Raw genomic sequence first — 15,385 nt, 5'->3', positions numbered from 1 at the left:
ACAAGATGTCACTCCTGTGGTCTTCTTGTCCAAATCAACAACATCAATCTAATTATAAGAAAACACCAGGGGAACCCAAATTGAGGGACATTCTACAAAACAGCTGAAAGCCTCAAGAATCACTGGAGCTGACACAGGCAGAGGGGACTAAAGAGACGGTACAACCAGATGCAATGTGGGACCCTGGATTTAATCCTGGCACAGAAAAGAGGCACGAATGAGAGACAGGGGAAATCCGAACCAAGTCTGCAGTTTAGTTAATAGCATTGTGGCAATGGTCATTTCCTGGTGTTGATCATTGAACCACGGTTACGCAAGACGTCAAGGCGACTGGCAGATGGGCACTCTCTGCACTATTCACTACTCTTCTGCACATCTACAGTTATACCAAAATAAAACGTTTAAGAAAATGTTTTTTAAATATGAAGCATTGAGGTGAAAGAACAGGAGGATGTCATCAACTCAGAAACTGAACAGCAAAAAACAGGAAAGAAAAGAAACCGAACAGCAGTTCTACCTCTAAGGCCCTGCATGATGTAGGCCAAGGTCCATACTCTCATACAAGATCAAACAGGACAGGCCCAACCTCTGACATCCTGTAGGCCTGACAGCATTTGTCCTGGAGTCACTGTCCACATTCTCTCCGTTCCTTGCCTTCCCACTCGCCTCATCACTCTCACACACACACACACACACACACACACACACACACTCCCCTGTGACTTGACAGGGTTGGGCCTGCATAAGCTTGTGAGGCTCAAGCACCCCTGCAGGCTAAGGTCTGTAAGTACACCACAGAACCCAGAAGTAAGGGGAGAGGGCAAGGGGAGTCCTCCAGGGATGCCACCTCCATTAAGAAAAGTGAGCAATGGGCCTGCCCCTAGAAGCCTGATGCCTCCTGGAGGGGAGCTGTGCTTAATATTACTGGGGAAGGAGGAAGAGGGGGTTGCTCCTGGAGGTGCACCCTTAAGCTACACAGAGAATGAGTGAGTGTGAATGAAAGTCGCTCCGTCATGTCTGACTCTTTGTGACCCCATGGACTGGACTCCAGGCCAGAATACTGTGTGCGTCCCCTTCTCCAGGGGATCTTCCCAACCCAGGGATCAAACCCAGGTCTCCAGCATTGCAGGCGGATTCTTTACTAGCTGAGCCACCAGGGAAGCCCCTGTCCACAGAGAAGAGAGACCAAATCTGTCATTAAAAGTGACAGTCAGTGTTCAGTTTACCATTTGCCAAGTGCTAAATCTATTTCACAGGCATCACATCACTGAACTCTCCAATCATCCTCTGAGGTGTTATTATCTCCATCTCACAGAGAAGGAAACGGGTCAGAAAGTTCATGTAACCTGTCCAAGGTGGCAGCATGGACAAGAGGTGGGTTGAGCCTGCATTTAACCCACATGTAACTGCAAGGCACAGGCTTCACCATCATCTGCAATGCAAGCCTCTTATGGGACCTTCCTCCCTGGCAAGGCAGTAAGAGCATCTGGCCTTTCTAGACACCAGTGCTGTCAAGGGTTTGAAAAAGTGAAGAGGGCTGCCCATACACCACCGTGAATCCAGAGATCAGGAGAATCCATAAGGCACTTCCACAAGAGGGCAGACAAGGCAGGCCCTGATGTGAGGCATAAACAGAAGAGGAGAGGGGCTTCATGAGCTGTGAATCAGAAGGCCATTCATCAGCATGTCGGCCTGTTACCCCGTGTCTGCCTGACAGCAGCAGGTGGATACAGGAATCTGGACAGTGTGATGTCACACGGCCTCTCCAAACCTCCTGCCATAAACAGCCATGGCAGTCTCATGGAGCACAGGTCCCTGCCCTGCCTCCCTGACATGTAGAGAGGAAGTCCAAACCAAATAATGAACTGGCAAATCCTGGGTAAATTCTACCTTGTCACATAGTAATAAGGAATTAAGTTATTAGGATAATTATTGCTATTACACAAGTGTGGGGATTGTTAAAGACACTGATGGCTGTGCAGCCATTAAACCTCATTAGAGAAGAAAAATATGTCAGTAAAAAGCTGGTTCTCAGCTCTGCAGGAGGACACAGAACAGGCAAGGGGCCAGCCAGCTCCCATGCAGGAACTGGATGTGAGCCGGCACTGGGAGCAGCAGTGGGAGGAGGCGAGAGGGCCCAGGGCATTTGCAGGCCTTGCTGAGTCAGCCCACACCCTCTCCACATGTCAGAGGCTCCCGGAGCACAACCACAGGAGCTTAACACAGTCCCCTCGGGGGCTCTCTCAACCTAACATCCTAATTCCACTAGGAGCATCTGAGACATTAAACTGAGTCTGGGAGCCACCCTATAAGAGAGACTGACAGGGGAGATGCCCAGACAGCACAAATGACTCGACACCGCCTTTATGAGCAATGACTGAAGGAGCTGCAGCTATTCAGCCTGGAGAAGCTATGGGGACCCCACAGAACCACGGTCACAGCCCACAGGCTAAGCGTGTGTTCCAGGGAATGGGACGCTCCCTGTGGCTGGCAGCAGAATATGGGCTGAGAAGTGGAAGCTCCAGGGAGGTGGACTGTCAGAACAAACCAAGGAAATGCTGTCTAACAACCAGAACCTTCCAGCAGTGGGACTGGCTCACTGCCCTGGAGGCTGGGCACTGGCCATCAGGATCTGGGGAAGGAGTTTCTGACCACATACCTGCTGCAGTGCTGCCGCCCCCTTCTTGCCCGTGCCTTCCATCTTTGGTGAGCCTGGCCGCCCGGAGGCACCGTCTTTACTGCTGCTCATCAACAACTTCCTAAGTTCCAGGTTTTCCTCCCTGGGTTGGAGGCAAACAGAAAGGTCATACTGCCGGCCCCAGGTGGAGAAGACGGGGGTCTCAGACATCTTACTCGTCTGAATTGCAGCTGAGTCCTGGGGAGTAAGGGGAGTCCCTGAGATCTGCCCTCAGGTGGAACTACAAATGGTATCCTCACGCCACTCTGCATGACCTCTCTGGAATTCTCTGATCTTCACCAACAATCCATCCCCAACTATGGGATGTCTGTATACGTAAGATCTTCAGGATACATCCACACTGCATTAAATAACCCTGGATTGGGACGTCTTGGTGGTCCAGTGGTTTAAGACTCCAGGCTACCACTGCGGGGTGCGGGCTTGATCCCTGGTCAGAGAACTTAAGATCCTCCATGCTGCATGGTGCAGCCAAATAAACAAATAACCCTGGATCACACTCTGAGAAAGTTCCACCCTTTCCAATTATCCTCAGACATCCTGCACGGGATAAGTCTCAGTTTGGTGCTCACAGGTCCTGAGCGCCTCTCTAGTGCTGGCAAGTGTCCCATGTTGACTGAGAAAGAGCAGCCTTCAAGGTTCAGAGCCTTCAGTGGGCAATTCGCCAGAATTAATCATCTTTCCATTTTTGCTGTTATTTATTGTTGGAGGCATCTTCTATTTATTCCAAGTAATGCTGTTTTCCAGTTACTCTAGTGTAAGTTTTCTTTATAATAATCTTCAGTAAAAACATGATGCAAATGAAATTCTTAAGTAAATACTAAAGTAGGTGATAAAAGATACAAGACAAATGGTGATGTGGATTCACGTACAACTGAAACATGGATTTCTTCGTATTCTGTTTGCCAGCTGGGTTCCATGTGAAAATAGCCTCAGTTTCCTTCTGCAGGGTGAGGGGTTTGGCCCACGTGATCTCAAAGGGCTGAGCTCTGATGGTCAAGACCAGTGTTTCTCTGGGGTGATCCTGGACCCTCTTATACTGTAACTACACAAAACGTGCTTATGGGCCCACTGGAAAATGCACACACCTAGGTCTCACCCCAGACCCACTGAATCAGAATCTCAGCACAGGAGAGAGGGTGCAGAGTGCAAACTTGCAATGCTTTTCCTGACCCTCGGCGATTCTGATGCACAGCTAAGTCTGGGACCAGGAGCCAGCCCAGAAGAGGTTCCCTGACAGCTCTCAAGAAACAACAGGACAGGATGGTGACCAGCAGAGGGCAGCAAAGTCCAGAGCTCCATCTCCAACAGCCAGCAAGCTGTTGTTAACAGGCAGGTTGCCAAGGAAGGAGTGCACTTTCATCCAGACCTTCTGAAGCTCTGAAGGCACTTTATACACAAACACTCCTCACGGTATTAAATGGACCAGAGAGGAAATACTTGAGGAGAAGGACCAAGAGACCTGACACCCAAAGCAGAGCTGGGCACAGGGCTCGGCGCTCTCAACCCAGAAATCAGCGCCACACACCACTGCCCGCCTCTTGCCCCGCCGGCTCCTCACGCCTTCTCTGCGGAGCCTGGACTTACCGCAGCCTCTCAGCAGCCTGATCCCGCTGTTCCAGGCCCTTATCCAGCTTGGACTTCAGGGCCTCGTTCTCTTTCCGAAGCTGCTCACAGAGCGTCTGCAAGGCAGAGAGAGGGAGATGGGGGCAAAGTAAGGGAAGGCGTGCACCCCAAATGCAGAATGATGCTGAGGTCGGGGGAGGCACTATAACCACACCACGTCCCAACATGATAGCCCCATTGCATGGCCTCACCCAATTCCTCCTGGGACAGCAGGAGTCAAGCCAAAGTCCCACCCAGCTCCTCTCGGCATCAGCTCCCTCAGGAGCCAGCCATAAGGAGGCCTGACCAAGAGCCAGCCACAAGGCCTTCTGGTCCTCCAAGGTCATCCCTCCTCCTCTGTTCCCACCGCCTAAAATGCTCTTCCACACCAGCTGTCCCCTGGCCGGCTTCTACTCCTGCTTCCGGTCTTGGCCTAAATGTCAAACCTCCTCCGAGAAGTCCTCCCTGACTGCCACATGCAGGTAAGCCAGGTCACCTCCGTTATCCTCGCCCACATCCCCTGCTCTCACCCTCCTGGTACCTGTGACAATTACAGCTACAGAATCATCAGTGTCATTACCTTCTTTGTGTCCACCCACCCCATCCCTACTAGTCCACAAGCTTCCAGAAGGCTGGGATCCCCTCGCCACTCTCTCGTCCCCTGCAGGACCCCCACCTAGCCCAGGGTCCAGCACAGCTCAACAGTTAATCCCGCTGAAGGAACATACAACCGAATGACTGAACTGCCAAATTAATGAAGGACCGTGAAGACCTGAGTCCTAAGAGGCCTAGAGCTTAGGCGATTTGGAGAATGAATGAGGCATCGGAACGGGGGTGGTTGTGAGGTTGTCAGCTGGCAAGTGGGAAGACAGGGTATTGGGTCAAGACCTCACCAATTTCCAGTGTGGCTCAGGATTCCCTCACTTTTGAGGCACATTTCCTTCCCTTACAAAGTGGAAAAACTGAACCTCTTCTGCCTCCCTTACAGGGCTGCTATGAGGACCTACAAAACTGCGAGAACACAAGGGCCTCATCAGCTGCCAGGCCCTCGATAACCTTTGAGGATGCGTGTTTGAAGTGCCGTGAGGTGGGGGACGTGGAAGACAGGGAGCCAGATTCAGGGCCTCACAGATGGAAGGAAGGGAATGGCTAACTAGTAACGGTGACGCACTAGGTCAGGACTAAACGACTCAATCTTTCAACAGATATCTAGTGAGCACCCCACCTGTAGCCCATACACAGTGGGGTGCTCTGCCACTCACCGCCTCAGTGGAGCCTCACAGCTTTCCCAAAGCTACACAATTCAGCTCAGTTTTAAATGCTGGCCAGGCAATTCCCTGGTGGCCCAGTGGTTAGGACTCGGCGCTTCCACTGCCATGGCCCAAGGCTCAATCCCTGGTTGGGGAATTAAAATCCTGCAAGCTGAGAGGTATAGCCAAATGTAGGCGCTCGTTCTCTCTCTTTAGTCCCTAAGTCATGTCCGACTCTTGCGACCCCATGGACTGAAGCCTGACAGGCTCTTCTGTGCATGGGATTCTCCAGGCGAGAACACTAGAGTGGGTTGCCATTTCTTTCTCCAAAACGTAGGCTAGTACAGATAAAAAAAAAAGTGCATAAGGTTGCATAGCTCTTAAGAATCACCACTGGGACTAAACACCATCTGGCAGACCCTAAATGGTGCCTTTCCCCTGTGATGAAAGAGCAGAGAGGGGAGGTGGCACTCTGTGAGTCGGGCTGGAGGCAGAAACAGTAAGTGATATTCACTGGACCTCTCACCCACTCCCTCCTGTTTCCCAGGCTTGTCATAATCATATGACCAGTTATGGCCAATGAAAGCTGAGTAGAAGTGACAAGTGGCACCTCTGGGCTGGCTCATGCACAATTCTCTGGTCTCTTTTTCCCTCTGGCTGCCTCATACTCCAAAGGGCACAAGACAGTGGGGGCCTTGTTTCTGCCACAAAGCAGAAACAAGCCCCTGCCACACAGAACAGGAGGGAAAATGTTTACAGTATGCAGGGAGATTTCAGAGCTGCTTGTTTCCACAGCAAAATCCAGCCCCCTGTGACAGCCTGGAACTCGAGGGCAATCAGATGTGAAGGAGCAGAAAGCCATTATGCTTGACTGCAATGTCCAGCAGAGGCCTCATGCCATGCCTGGCCTTGGAAATGCTAAAGGAACCAAGAAACAAATCAGTGAAAGAATGAGGAGGGACCGGATTAATCTACCTCCACCCACAGGCTGGGAAAATACACAGGATGCCACGGCCCTGGGTGGGGCCTCCAGGGAACAGAACGTCCTGCTTTGGGCACTAAGAGAAGGTCAGGACGAGGCTCCACGTGCTATCCTTCTGGGCAAGAGGCAAATTCCCTGGGCCAAAAGCAGATCGAGAGAGGTCATCACAAAGGTCACTATCTTCCAGCAGAGTGGCTAAGAGAGCTCATGTGTGAGTCCATTTGCTCACTCATTCATTCATTTACCAAATGCGCATTCCGCACTTATGAAGTGCCAGACGCTGGCAGTGGTGGACATATCAGACAAGCACTTGCCCCTTTTGCGAGGCCTACATTCTAGCAGGGAGCGTAAGGAAAAAAACAAATACAAAGAAACCACTTAATAAAATTATTACAAACTATGGTAAGAGCTAAGAAGGAAACAAATAGGAACCTGATAGGAAAATAAGGGATGGGACTTCCTGGAGGCCTAGTGAGTAAGACTCTGTGCTTCCAACGCAGGGGCATGCGTTCGATAACTGGTCGGGGAACTAAGATCCTGCATGCCGCACAGCATGGCCAAAAATAATCTGAAAAAGAATATATGTGTGTGTCTGTGTGTGTGACAATCATTCTGCTGTATGCCTGGCCTAGGAAGGAAACCTAACTTCATTCTCACAGCACAGGGAGGGTTATGAAGGGGAAGCCTCCTCCACTGGGGAGGCAGGCTGGGACGGTAGTTAAGAGCATGGACTTTGGAATAAGACACAGAGGTCCAAATTCTAGCTGCACCATCTACTAACTGGGGGACCTTAGGCAAAAAAAAAAAAAAAATAACCTCTCAAGGGCTGCAGCGCCCCCTGTGAAGTGGGGATAATGATGCTCCTGCTTCAGGGGGCAGGGGGATAACATACAAGGGGCCTGTCCCCTCCCTGTCCACACCTGTATGTGAAGAACAAAGGCAAGGATGCTGCCACCCTGCCACATCCACAGCCTCCACAGTCACCCCAACCATGAAACTTGCATCACCCACCCCACCATTTCCCAATTTCCTTCCTCGTCCCCTCACACAAGTTCCTTACCCCGCTCACCACCTTGAACAAGAAGCCTGAGACCTGTCCCCAACCACGCCCTCGGAAGTCCCTGTGGTCCCCTAGATGCCCCAGAAGAGCTGGAGGAAGCCGAAGGGGAACCACACGGCCAATCCCAGGCCACCCGCCCCGGGCCCGGCCTCACCTGTAGGATGGAGGTACGCTGCTCGTTCTTGTGCACCTTGGAGGCCAGCCGGTTGAACTCGAGGGCCATGCGGCCCAGGTGCGTGAAGAGCTGGCTGTGGTCGGGCTCCTCGGCGCACACGCTCAGGGTGGTCTCCAGGCGCTGCAGGTGCAGCATCAGGGTGCTGTCCTCCTGGGGCAGGGGGCCCAGCTCCTGGGGGCGGAGGGTGGGGGCAGGCCGCTCTTCACCACGGTCTGAGCAGGGCTCTCCAGCCTTTCTCCCCCTGCTTCCCCATTCCTCATGACTCAGTTTCCCCCTCTGATCCCAGCTCAGCCTGGGGAAATTCTCCAGTTACCCAGGTTCCCTGTCTGGGGCTGACTCACAGGGCAGGCCCCAGGACTCCCGGGCCACTGGCTGTCTCACCAGTAATGGAGCCGCCTTCCTCCCACACTCTGGGCCCCGCCGAGGGCCTCTGGGTCAGTCACGTGTTTATGTGGGCCTCAGAATCCTCATCTCCTGCACGCACACACCCCCTTTCTTCCCTTCCACCCCAGAAGGTTCCCTGCAGGTGAACTGACTGACAAATGAAAGCGGCAAGCCCAGGGAACAATATTACTCTGTCCACAGCACTGCTGCTGCCACTCAGCAAGGCTCGGCCAGCAGACATCGCGGCTGTCCGTCATGTCTGTACCAGTGTCTTCTGGGGAATGGTCCAAGCATTCACCAACTTCTCAAAGGACCCGAGACTCAAAACACACTAAGAAGCATAGTTCTAGAACTTCCCTGGTGGTCCAGTGGTTAAGAGTCCGTCTGCCAATTCAGAGGACTCAGGTTTGGCCCCTGGTCTGGGAAGATCCCACATGCTGCAGGGCAACTAAATCCATGTTCCATGGCTACTGAGCCCGCGCTCTAGAACCCATGAGCCGCATCTACTGAAGACTGCGTGCTGGGAGCCATGCACTGCAACAAGAAGCTACAGCAGTAAGAAGTCTGTGCACCACAACCAGCGCTTAGTTCCTGCTAACCACAACTAGAGAAAGCCTGTGCGTAGCCATGAAGACCCAGCACAGCCAAAAATAATTAATTAATTTAAAAAAGAAAGAATCATAGCTCTATATAGTTCAAAGATACCCAGTCTAGTAGAGAATTAAGATAGAAAGCAAACCATGGGCAAGACAGTCCAGTCTCGGAACCTGTCACTCTCTCTCTCTCCTCTGTCTAGAATACAGACAGTGCCTTAGCTATGCCAACACCATGTCCAAGGATCCGCAAGGGTACCTGACAGCTGACTGCCTTAAGCCCCAGCTCCCCAGCCAGGCACCTGAGTGCCCACCTTCCCCTGCCTGAGCCCCTAGGCCCCACATCTCCTCAGCCTTCATTCCCCTGGTGTCCCCTCTGTTCATCCTTCCTGGCCCTGCCCGCCTGTGAGTGGCTCTAGCAAGCCCTCCATCACACTGATGCGAGTCACAGGACATCAGAGCTACATGAAGCCTCAAGGTTCGGGTCTAGAAACCAAAGTGTGGGGAGAAGAAGGCTGCCCAAAGTTGCCCCATGAGTCAGTGGCAGAGCCAGGGCCAGACCTTGGGCTTCCCGATGCTCCATCTGCGGCGACTTCCCTCGTCTGAACTCTGCAGCAGCGGAAATGCCCTGAGGGCCACAGCACGGTGTCCAGTGAATGGCTCCCTAATACTGTCAGCACCTCATTCTAACAGGGGCTGCTGCTGCTTCAATTCTGCCTTCATTCCCGCACTGCCTCTTTCCACACAGGGTCTGAGGCGGCCAATGGTACTCTTTTTACAGCTGGTGACCTGTGTCATCTCTCAGACCTCTCCAACTAGCCTGCAAGCTCCCAGAGGACAGGGAGGCTGTCTTGTCTTTGCTCAGCACAGACTAAGCTCTCGGTGGGGCGAAGGATTAACCTACTGACGAGATGAAGTTCAGGGTCATAGAGTGAAATGCTTTCAGAGCAGGCAGTAGGGGGTGGGGTAGGGTGCGGGGGAATCGTGCCTCCTTGGCCAGCTTCTTAGAACCCTCAGGGACACAACAGGACCAGGGGCTGACATTCCCAGGGGATGAAACACAGAACCTTCCCGATACCCAGAGCTGCCCTGTGTCCCCAAAGCCTCGCTAGTGTAAGCTGTGTGGCAGCCTGATGGAGACCTCACCCCGGGGACTGACACACACGAGAGATGATCAGTGAACCAAAGAGCAACCTTTTTGTATCTTGCCTTGCTGATTCAATATTTTTAATTTTTATATGTTAATGTATTTTTCGGCATTTAACTTGAAATTTTAACATTTTAATCAACTGCTCATAGCTTAAAGAGTCACATTGTCCTCCAAGGTTTGTAATGGGAACCAGCAGTTTCTGCCTCACTTCCCTCCACTCCCCAGTTCTCACTTCCCAAAGCCTTTCACTTTAAAGAGCAACATTCGTGCCCCAAATAAGGCAGTAGAAAACAAGACATCAGTGAAGGGTTAGATGACCTGCTGCCTGTATAACAATAAAAAAAATCTCCAAGAGAGAAGGGAGGGAGAAGGAGCAGAGGGTAAGAAGTGGAAGATTTCTGAAGAATGTACCATGCCTTCCTCAATGGTTCTCCAGTAAGTCTGCCATTTTAAGAGAGAGCAGGGCGACATAGTTGGAATGAAGGCAGCAAAGGAGGGTAAAGTGGGGACCAGGCAGACACCTCAGAGCTGGTGGACTGTGTATGCTTGTGTGTGTGTGAGGGCAAGGTTTAACCTCCTACCTACATGCCCCAAAGGGGAGCCCGGGGGGGACCCAAGAGCCTGCACAAAATGCCAATCCCTTGCCTCAAGCTGCTCTGGGTTCCTCTGACCCTTTCTACTCTACTCGGGCTACAAGCCCACAGGCCCAAAGGCTGAGTCATAGTGTGCAGAGGTGCTGAGCGCTTGGCGGAGGCAGCAGAGCTGGCGATGTGCCTGGACTTTCACAATGGCTGGTACTCGTGTGGCCCACGGGGAAGTCACCAGTCACGGATTTGCATATGTGAGCGAGAAACACCCCCCAGCGCTGGCCCCTCGAGCCTATCCCAAGTGACTCCGAGGTGCCCAGGGGATGTGAGCGTGTCCTATGCCTCTCACCAGGGGCCAGGTGACTGAAACAGAGAGGAGATGCGGGATGTGCCCAGGGACCGGCCGTCCACTCACCATCGTATTTCTGGTGTGGCCGCTGCTCTCCGGTGAAGAAGGTCCCTCGGCGGGGACCACTTCAAATTCAGAGGAGGCGTTCTGTGCAGAAAAAGGGAGTCAGGGGATGCCTGGGAGAAAACCCCTCGCCCCTCCTCTATGGACCCTATAGCTGAGAGTATGGAGGGGGCAGAGAATGGAGGGACAAAAATCCCTTCTTACGTCCAAGTCCTCTGGGCAGCCCCTCCATGTGGGAGGAGCCAGCCCAGGCTGAGCTCACAAACCACGAAGCAGGAATAAATCCCAACAAGTCTGCTGGGCAGCCCACTGTGTGACTCGAGGTCACATCCTCCGTGGCCAGTTTCCTCATCTGTGAAACAGGGATACTGGGCTAGCTGACCTTCAAGGTACTTAGCATTTTAGGATCTTATTTTTTTTAATGGCCTTGCACTTACAAAGTGTTTTCATGAGGACTTCCCTGGGGGTCCAGTGGTCAGGACTCTGTGCAGGGGGCACAGGTTCTTGGGAACTAACATCCCACACGCTGTGCAGCACAGCCAAAAAAAGAATAAAAATAAAATATTTTCATGAACTCCATTTTTTCTCCAAGCAACCTGTGTGAGTGGTCAGAAGGTTATATGCCCATTGGACAGAGGAGGAAACTGAGGGCCTCTCACTAATAAATGTAAAAGTAGGACTGCATTTCAAGGACCACAAATCCAACATCCCTATGATGGCACCTGAGCCATGTCCCAGACCCGGGAGTCTCCGACTGGTCATCTGGGAAACACAGGCAGCAGTCAGTGTGGCTGCGGCCACAGCGGTCCTGTACCTGCCTTGCCAACCCAGTCCCAGAGATCCCAGGCGAGTGGATTGATCTGGGGTAAGTCTCAGTGAGAAACTGGCAAACTTAGAGAGACTTTTTCAGGACACATGCAAATCTAGGGTGAACCAGAACTCCAGACTTTGCCACGTCTCCCAGTCACTCCAAGGAGCAGATACTGGTTGTGCAACCAATCGATGGGCCGCTGGACCAACAACTGGCTCTGGGATTGCTGCTGAACCTGGTTGAACAAAGGTTAATTCAGCCTTCCCTTGTCCCAGGAAAGGGCAGGGATCGAGGGATCTCTGTGCTTAGCTTCTGCTGAGCCCCCTGGCCTCCAACTTTCTAGGCCTTGGCACTGCCCCAGAAAGTTTCCCTTTCCCCTCTACTCTTTCTCAGCTGTCCTATATGACCTCAGAAAACATTCTTCTCTCTTTGAATCTCATCTGTGGGATGGAGACTCTAAATGATATGACCACCCTGAGTCCCTTCCAGTCCTAGGATACCAAGTCGACCTTCTCAAGGCAAATCTGCAGAAGACAGTTTTGGAGTCCCTGTTGAGAAGGTGAGCTGCCTGTCACATCTGCCTACTTTCCAAGCACTGTGCAGTCGATACATGCTTAACATTACACAACCTGGCAGATGGGAAGAACTCCTTGTGCATATCAGGGTTTTCCTGGTCAGAATGAACTCTGACCTTCATTTGCAAATGAGGAAACCAAGGCCCCAGAGAAATCAACTGGCCAATATCACCCAGCAAGTCAGAAGTTTCCTGACCCCAAACATCCCTCTTCCTATTCTGCCAGTGGGAACTTGAGATCTAGGCAACTTTCTGTCATGACTCCAAATGCAACTTACACTGGATGGAGGTTTGGGGACTGGCTCTGGCTTGTTGCTTGGGTGTGCCGGGTCAGCAGGGGTTGCTGGGACAGCTGTGTCTTTTCCTGGAGCATTGAGAAAATGTGTGTGAGAAGCAGAAAGAGGAAAAGCCCAGATGCCACCCCCTTAAGAATGGCCTTGGCACGGAGAGTTCTTAGAGTTCCTTCCATGAGTCTGGGGAAATGGGAGGTGGTCCCAGGATGACGGCCCTGGAACAACAGGGCAGAACCTGGGCAGAGACCATCTTCCCTGCTCTCACTGGGAAAATCCCAAGGTGATCATTGTTCCTTGCTACTTTGGACCTACCTCAGTAATGACAACGGATGACAATTTATAATTAACAAAGTGTTTTTATATTTACTATCCCGGCCAATTCTTAAGACAGCTTTGTATCCCCATTTTAAAGGTAAGAAAACAGACACAGAAAGGTCCATTGATCCTGCTGGCAACTGCAGAACTGAGCTCTCCCTCCCTGAATTCCTGGGGCTCTTGCCCCAGGGAGCCCCTTGAGGGTAGCTGCATGGTTCCTTCCTGAGGTGAGCCTGGCATCCATCCAGGACTCAGAAAATACTACTGAATATAGTAGAATTATATGTAAACTTGTTTTGTATTTTCCTAGTCTCCTGTAAATGTGTTATCATACTTTCATAATTTTTTTAAAAAAGAAAATACTATTGAATGGACAAGTGGAAGCTGGCAATGCCCGCTGCCTGCAGCACAGCAGACTCTGAGATCATCATCTCCTCCATGTGTCCATTCAGTAAATGTCACCAGCAGCCAAATGGAAGGTTGGCATACTGGCCTGGGCTGAGGCCGCAGGTTGGGCTGCAGCAGGAACCATCTGAGTCCCTTTCTTCCCTAGTTTCAGACCTTGCCCTGGATGTAGAGACATGCCAGAGGAATGCACGTGATCACACACAGGATTTTAACCCTAAGTCACAGTCGGCACTTTCCCTTAATAGGTGGTCTGTGGACCTGACATCTGAAAGGCGCTGCTGCAGGCCGAGAGGCAAACCCAGCTCTGCCTCAGCCTCCCCACCTGTAAAATGGAAGCGGGGCAAGGTAGACCAGAAAGCTTCTGACTCAGATGCCAACTCTAGTGACCCGAACGTGTTGCCTGGAGCACGATGCCTGGCATATAGTAACTGCTCATCAAATATGCGCTGAGTTAGTTATATTGATAAAGATCCTGAGCCCACATCCTGGAAGGAGCAGATTGTTGCAATCCATTTCTAATGTCTGCCAGGGTCTCAGGACTGCTGAGTCACCAGCCATTTTTGGACAAGATTATTTTGAGGTCCTTTCCAAATCTGACCTTCTGGGGGATGCTATAGCCAGAACATGATTGGGAGGACAGCCTGCAGCCTAAAGATAAAGGAAGGAGAGGTGGATTTCTGACTCAGAAGGGAGTCCTCGGTTAAGGGCCTAGAGAGTGAGGGTATGGGCAGAGGACCGCCCAGGCTCCCCTCGTACCTGCGAGCTCAGCCAGGTTATTGAAGGAGGCCAAAGAGGGAGACGGTGGTGGCAGTGGCTCACTGTCCTTGACCAGCTCCTCTGCCTTCTGCCGTAGCCTGGACGCTTCCATCTGGGACTCTTCCAAAAGTTCCCCTGGGGAGACAACGGGCGAAGGAGGAGCAGAATTACTCAGTTAAGCATGCCAGCTCTCCCACCCTGATCCCCTATGTCTGCTTCTGCCTGGGTTTGGTGCTCCAGGTCCTGGGCTTCGCTCCCTGCATCACCTCGTGGGCTCAGTGGGACACATATCATTCCAGCTCACGGCCAGAAACAGCCTGGTAAGGAAGAGGCCCTGCAACCAGGGGGAAAGGAGCAGAGGGGAATCTGGAACAAACTTCTGACCTCCAGCACCTTCTTCCTGCCCCATTCCTGCCACACCTGACTGAGGACTCCACAAAGCCAGGAGCTCTTTCAGGCCCACCATCATGGTCCCAAGGGGGGCTACCCACGGCCTACAGACTGCAGTCAGGGGCTCCCTGAAGAGAGGAGACCTTCCATAACATCAACCACCCGCCACCCCTCTGGGCCTTGTTTGCCTTCTTGTGTAAGTGGAGACAGGGAAACACCACCCCTCCTTCGCCAATCTGCCATTCCTAGGAGAGATCTGCCAAGCAGGGAGAAAGCATTTGGGAATTGGGAGCTATACTAAACTCCCAAAGCCCAAGGCCAGAGAAGAGGGCAGTGAGGTGAAGGAAGAGCTTTAGGAATCTGGAGGAAAGGGTCCCCTCTGCATGGGGAAATCAGTGAACACCTCGCATGGAGGAAGAGTCAGCATCTGAGCTGGGTGCTGACAGACAGGGACCGGTCAGCCATGTGGAGAGAAGCGGGCTGGTCCTGGGCAGTGGTGACAGCTTGGGTGAGAGCCAGGAATCAAGGGGTCTCCTCCTGCCCTGCTTCAAGCCAAGCCAGACTCCCTGCTCTAACACTTGGGGACTGGACCGTGGTTGCCCTGGTGATGCCAGTTCTCCCCATTGTTGGTGCTTCTGGTAGATGGCCTATACATGGCTATTCCCCATGTCTGCCAACTGAGCCTGCCGGCTCCCTCTCCGCCACCCCACGCCTCCTTCTCAGTCCCTCACAGTGTTCTGAGTCTGGTCGTCAGGGTGCTGGGGTGCTGGGGACGCAGGGCTGGGAAGACTGCCACCTTGCTAGAGGAGTGCACAGAGACACAGCTGTAAGGCAGGAGCCCATGCTGGGACGGGAGGGAGAGAGGGGGCCTGGGCAGAAGCATGCGCCAGTCAGCACTGCAGGCTGAGGGAGGAGCTCTGCAGGGAGAGGGCAGGGTCTGCTTTA

The 15,385-nt window shown here is 52.4% G+C and overlaps 1 protein-coding gene across 4 annotated transcripts in view; it reads right to left on the bottom strand.

Annotated features, from left to right (window-relative positions):
• The window catches only part of TNIP1 (TNFAIP3 interacting protein 1), a 44,775-nt gene that overhangs the window by 13,493 nt on the left and 15,897 nt on the right, over nt 1-15,385 (bottom strand). For all 4 annotated transcript variants that reach the window (XM_018050136.1, XM_018050139.1, XM_018050137.1 and 1 more), the window contains 6 exons: nt 14,051-14,185; nt 12,557-12,642; nt 10,897-10,977; nt 7,747-7,938; nt 4,283-4,377; nt 2,660-2,780 (listed from right to left, as the gene is read on the bottom strand). In XM_018050136.1, coding sequence (XP_017905625.1) covers nt 2,660-2,780; nt 4,283-4,377; nt 7,747-7,938; nt 10,897-10,977; nt 12,557-12,642; nt 14,051-14,185 — 710 coding nt within the window. The remainder of the gene's footprint in view (nt 1-2,659; nt 2,781-4,282; nt 4,378-7,746; nt 7,939-10,896; nt 10,978-12,556; nt 12,643-14,050; nt 14,186-15,385) is intronic.

This window comes from Capra hircus, chromosome 7 (genome assembly GCF_001704415.2).
Source record: "Capra hircus breed San Clemente chromosome 7, ASM170441v1, whole genome shotgun sequence".
In the NCBI taxonomy this organism is placed as follows: Eukaryota; Metazoa; Chordata; class Mammalia; order Artiodactyla; family Bovidae; genus Capra; species Capra hircus.
The sequence above is the reverse complement of the archived record's forward strand: the minus strand, read 5'-3'. Positions and strand labels throughout refer to the sequence as shown.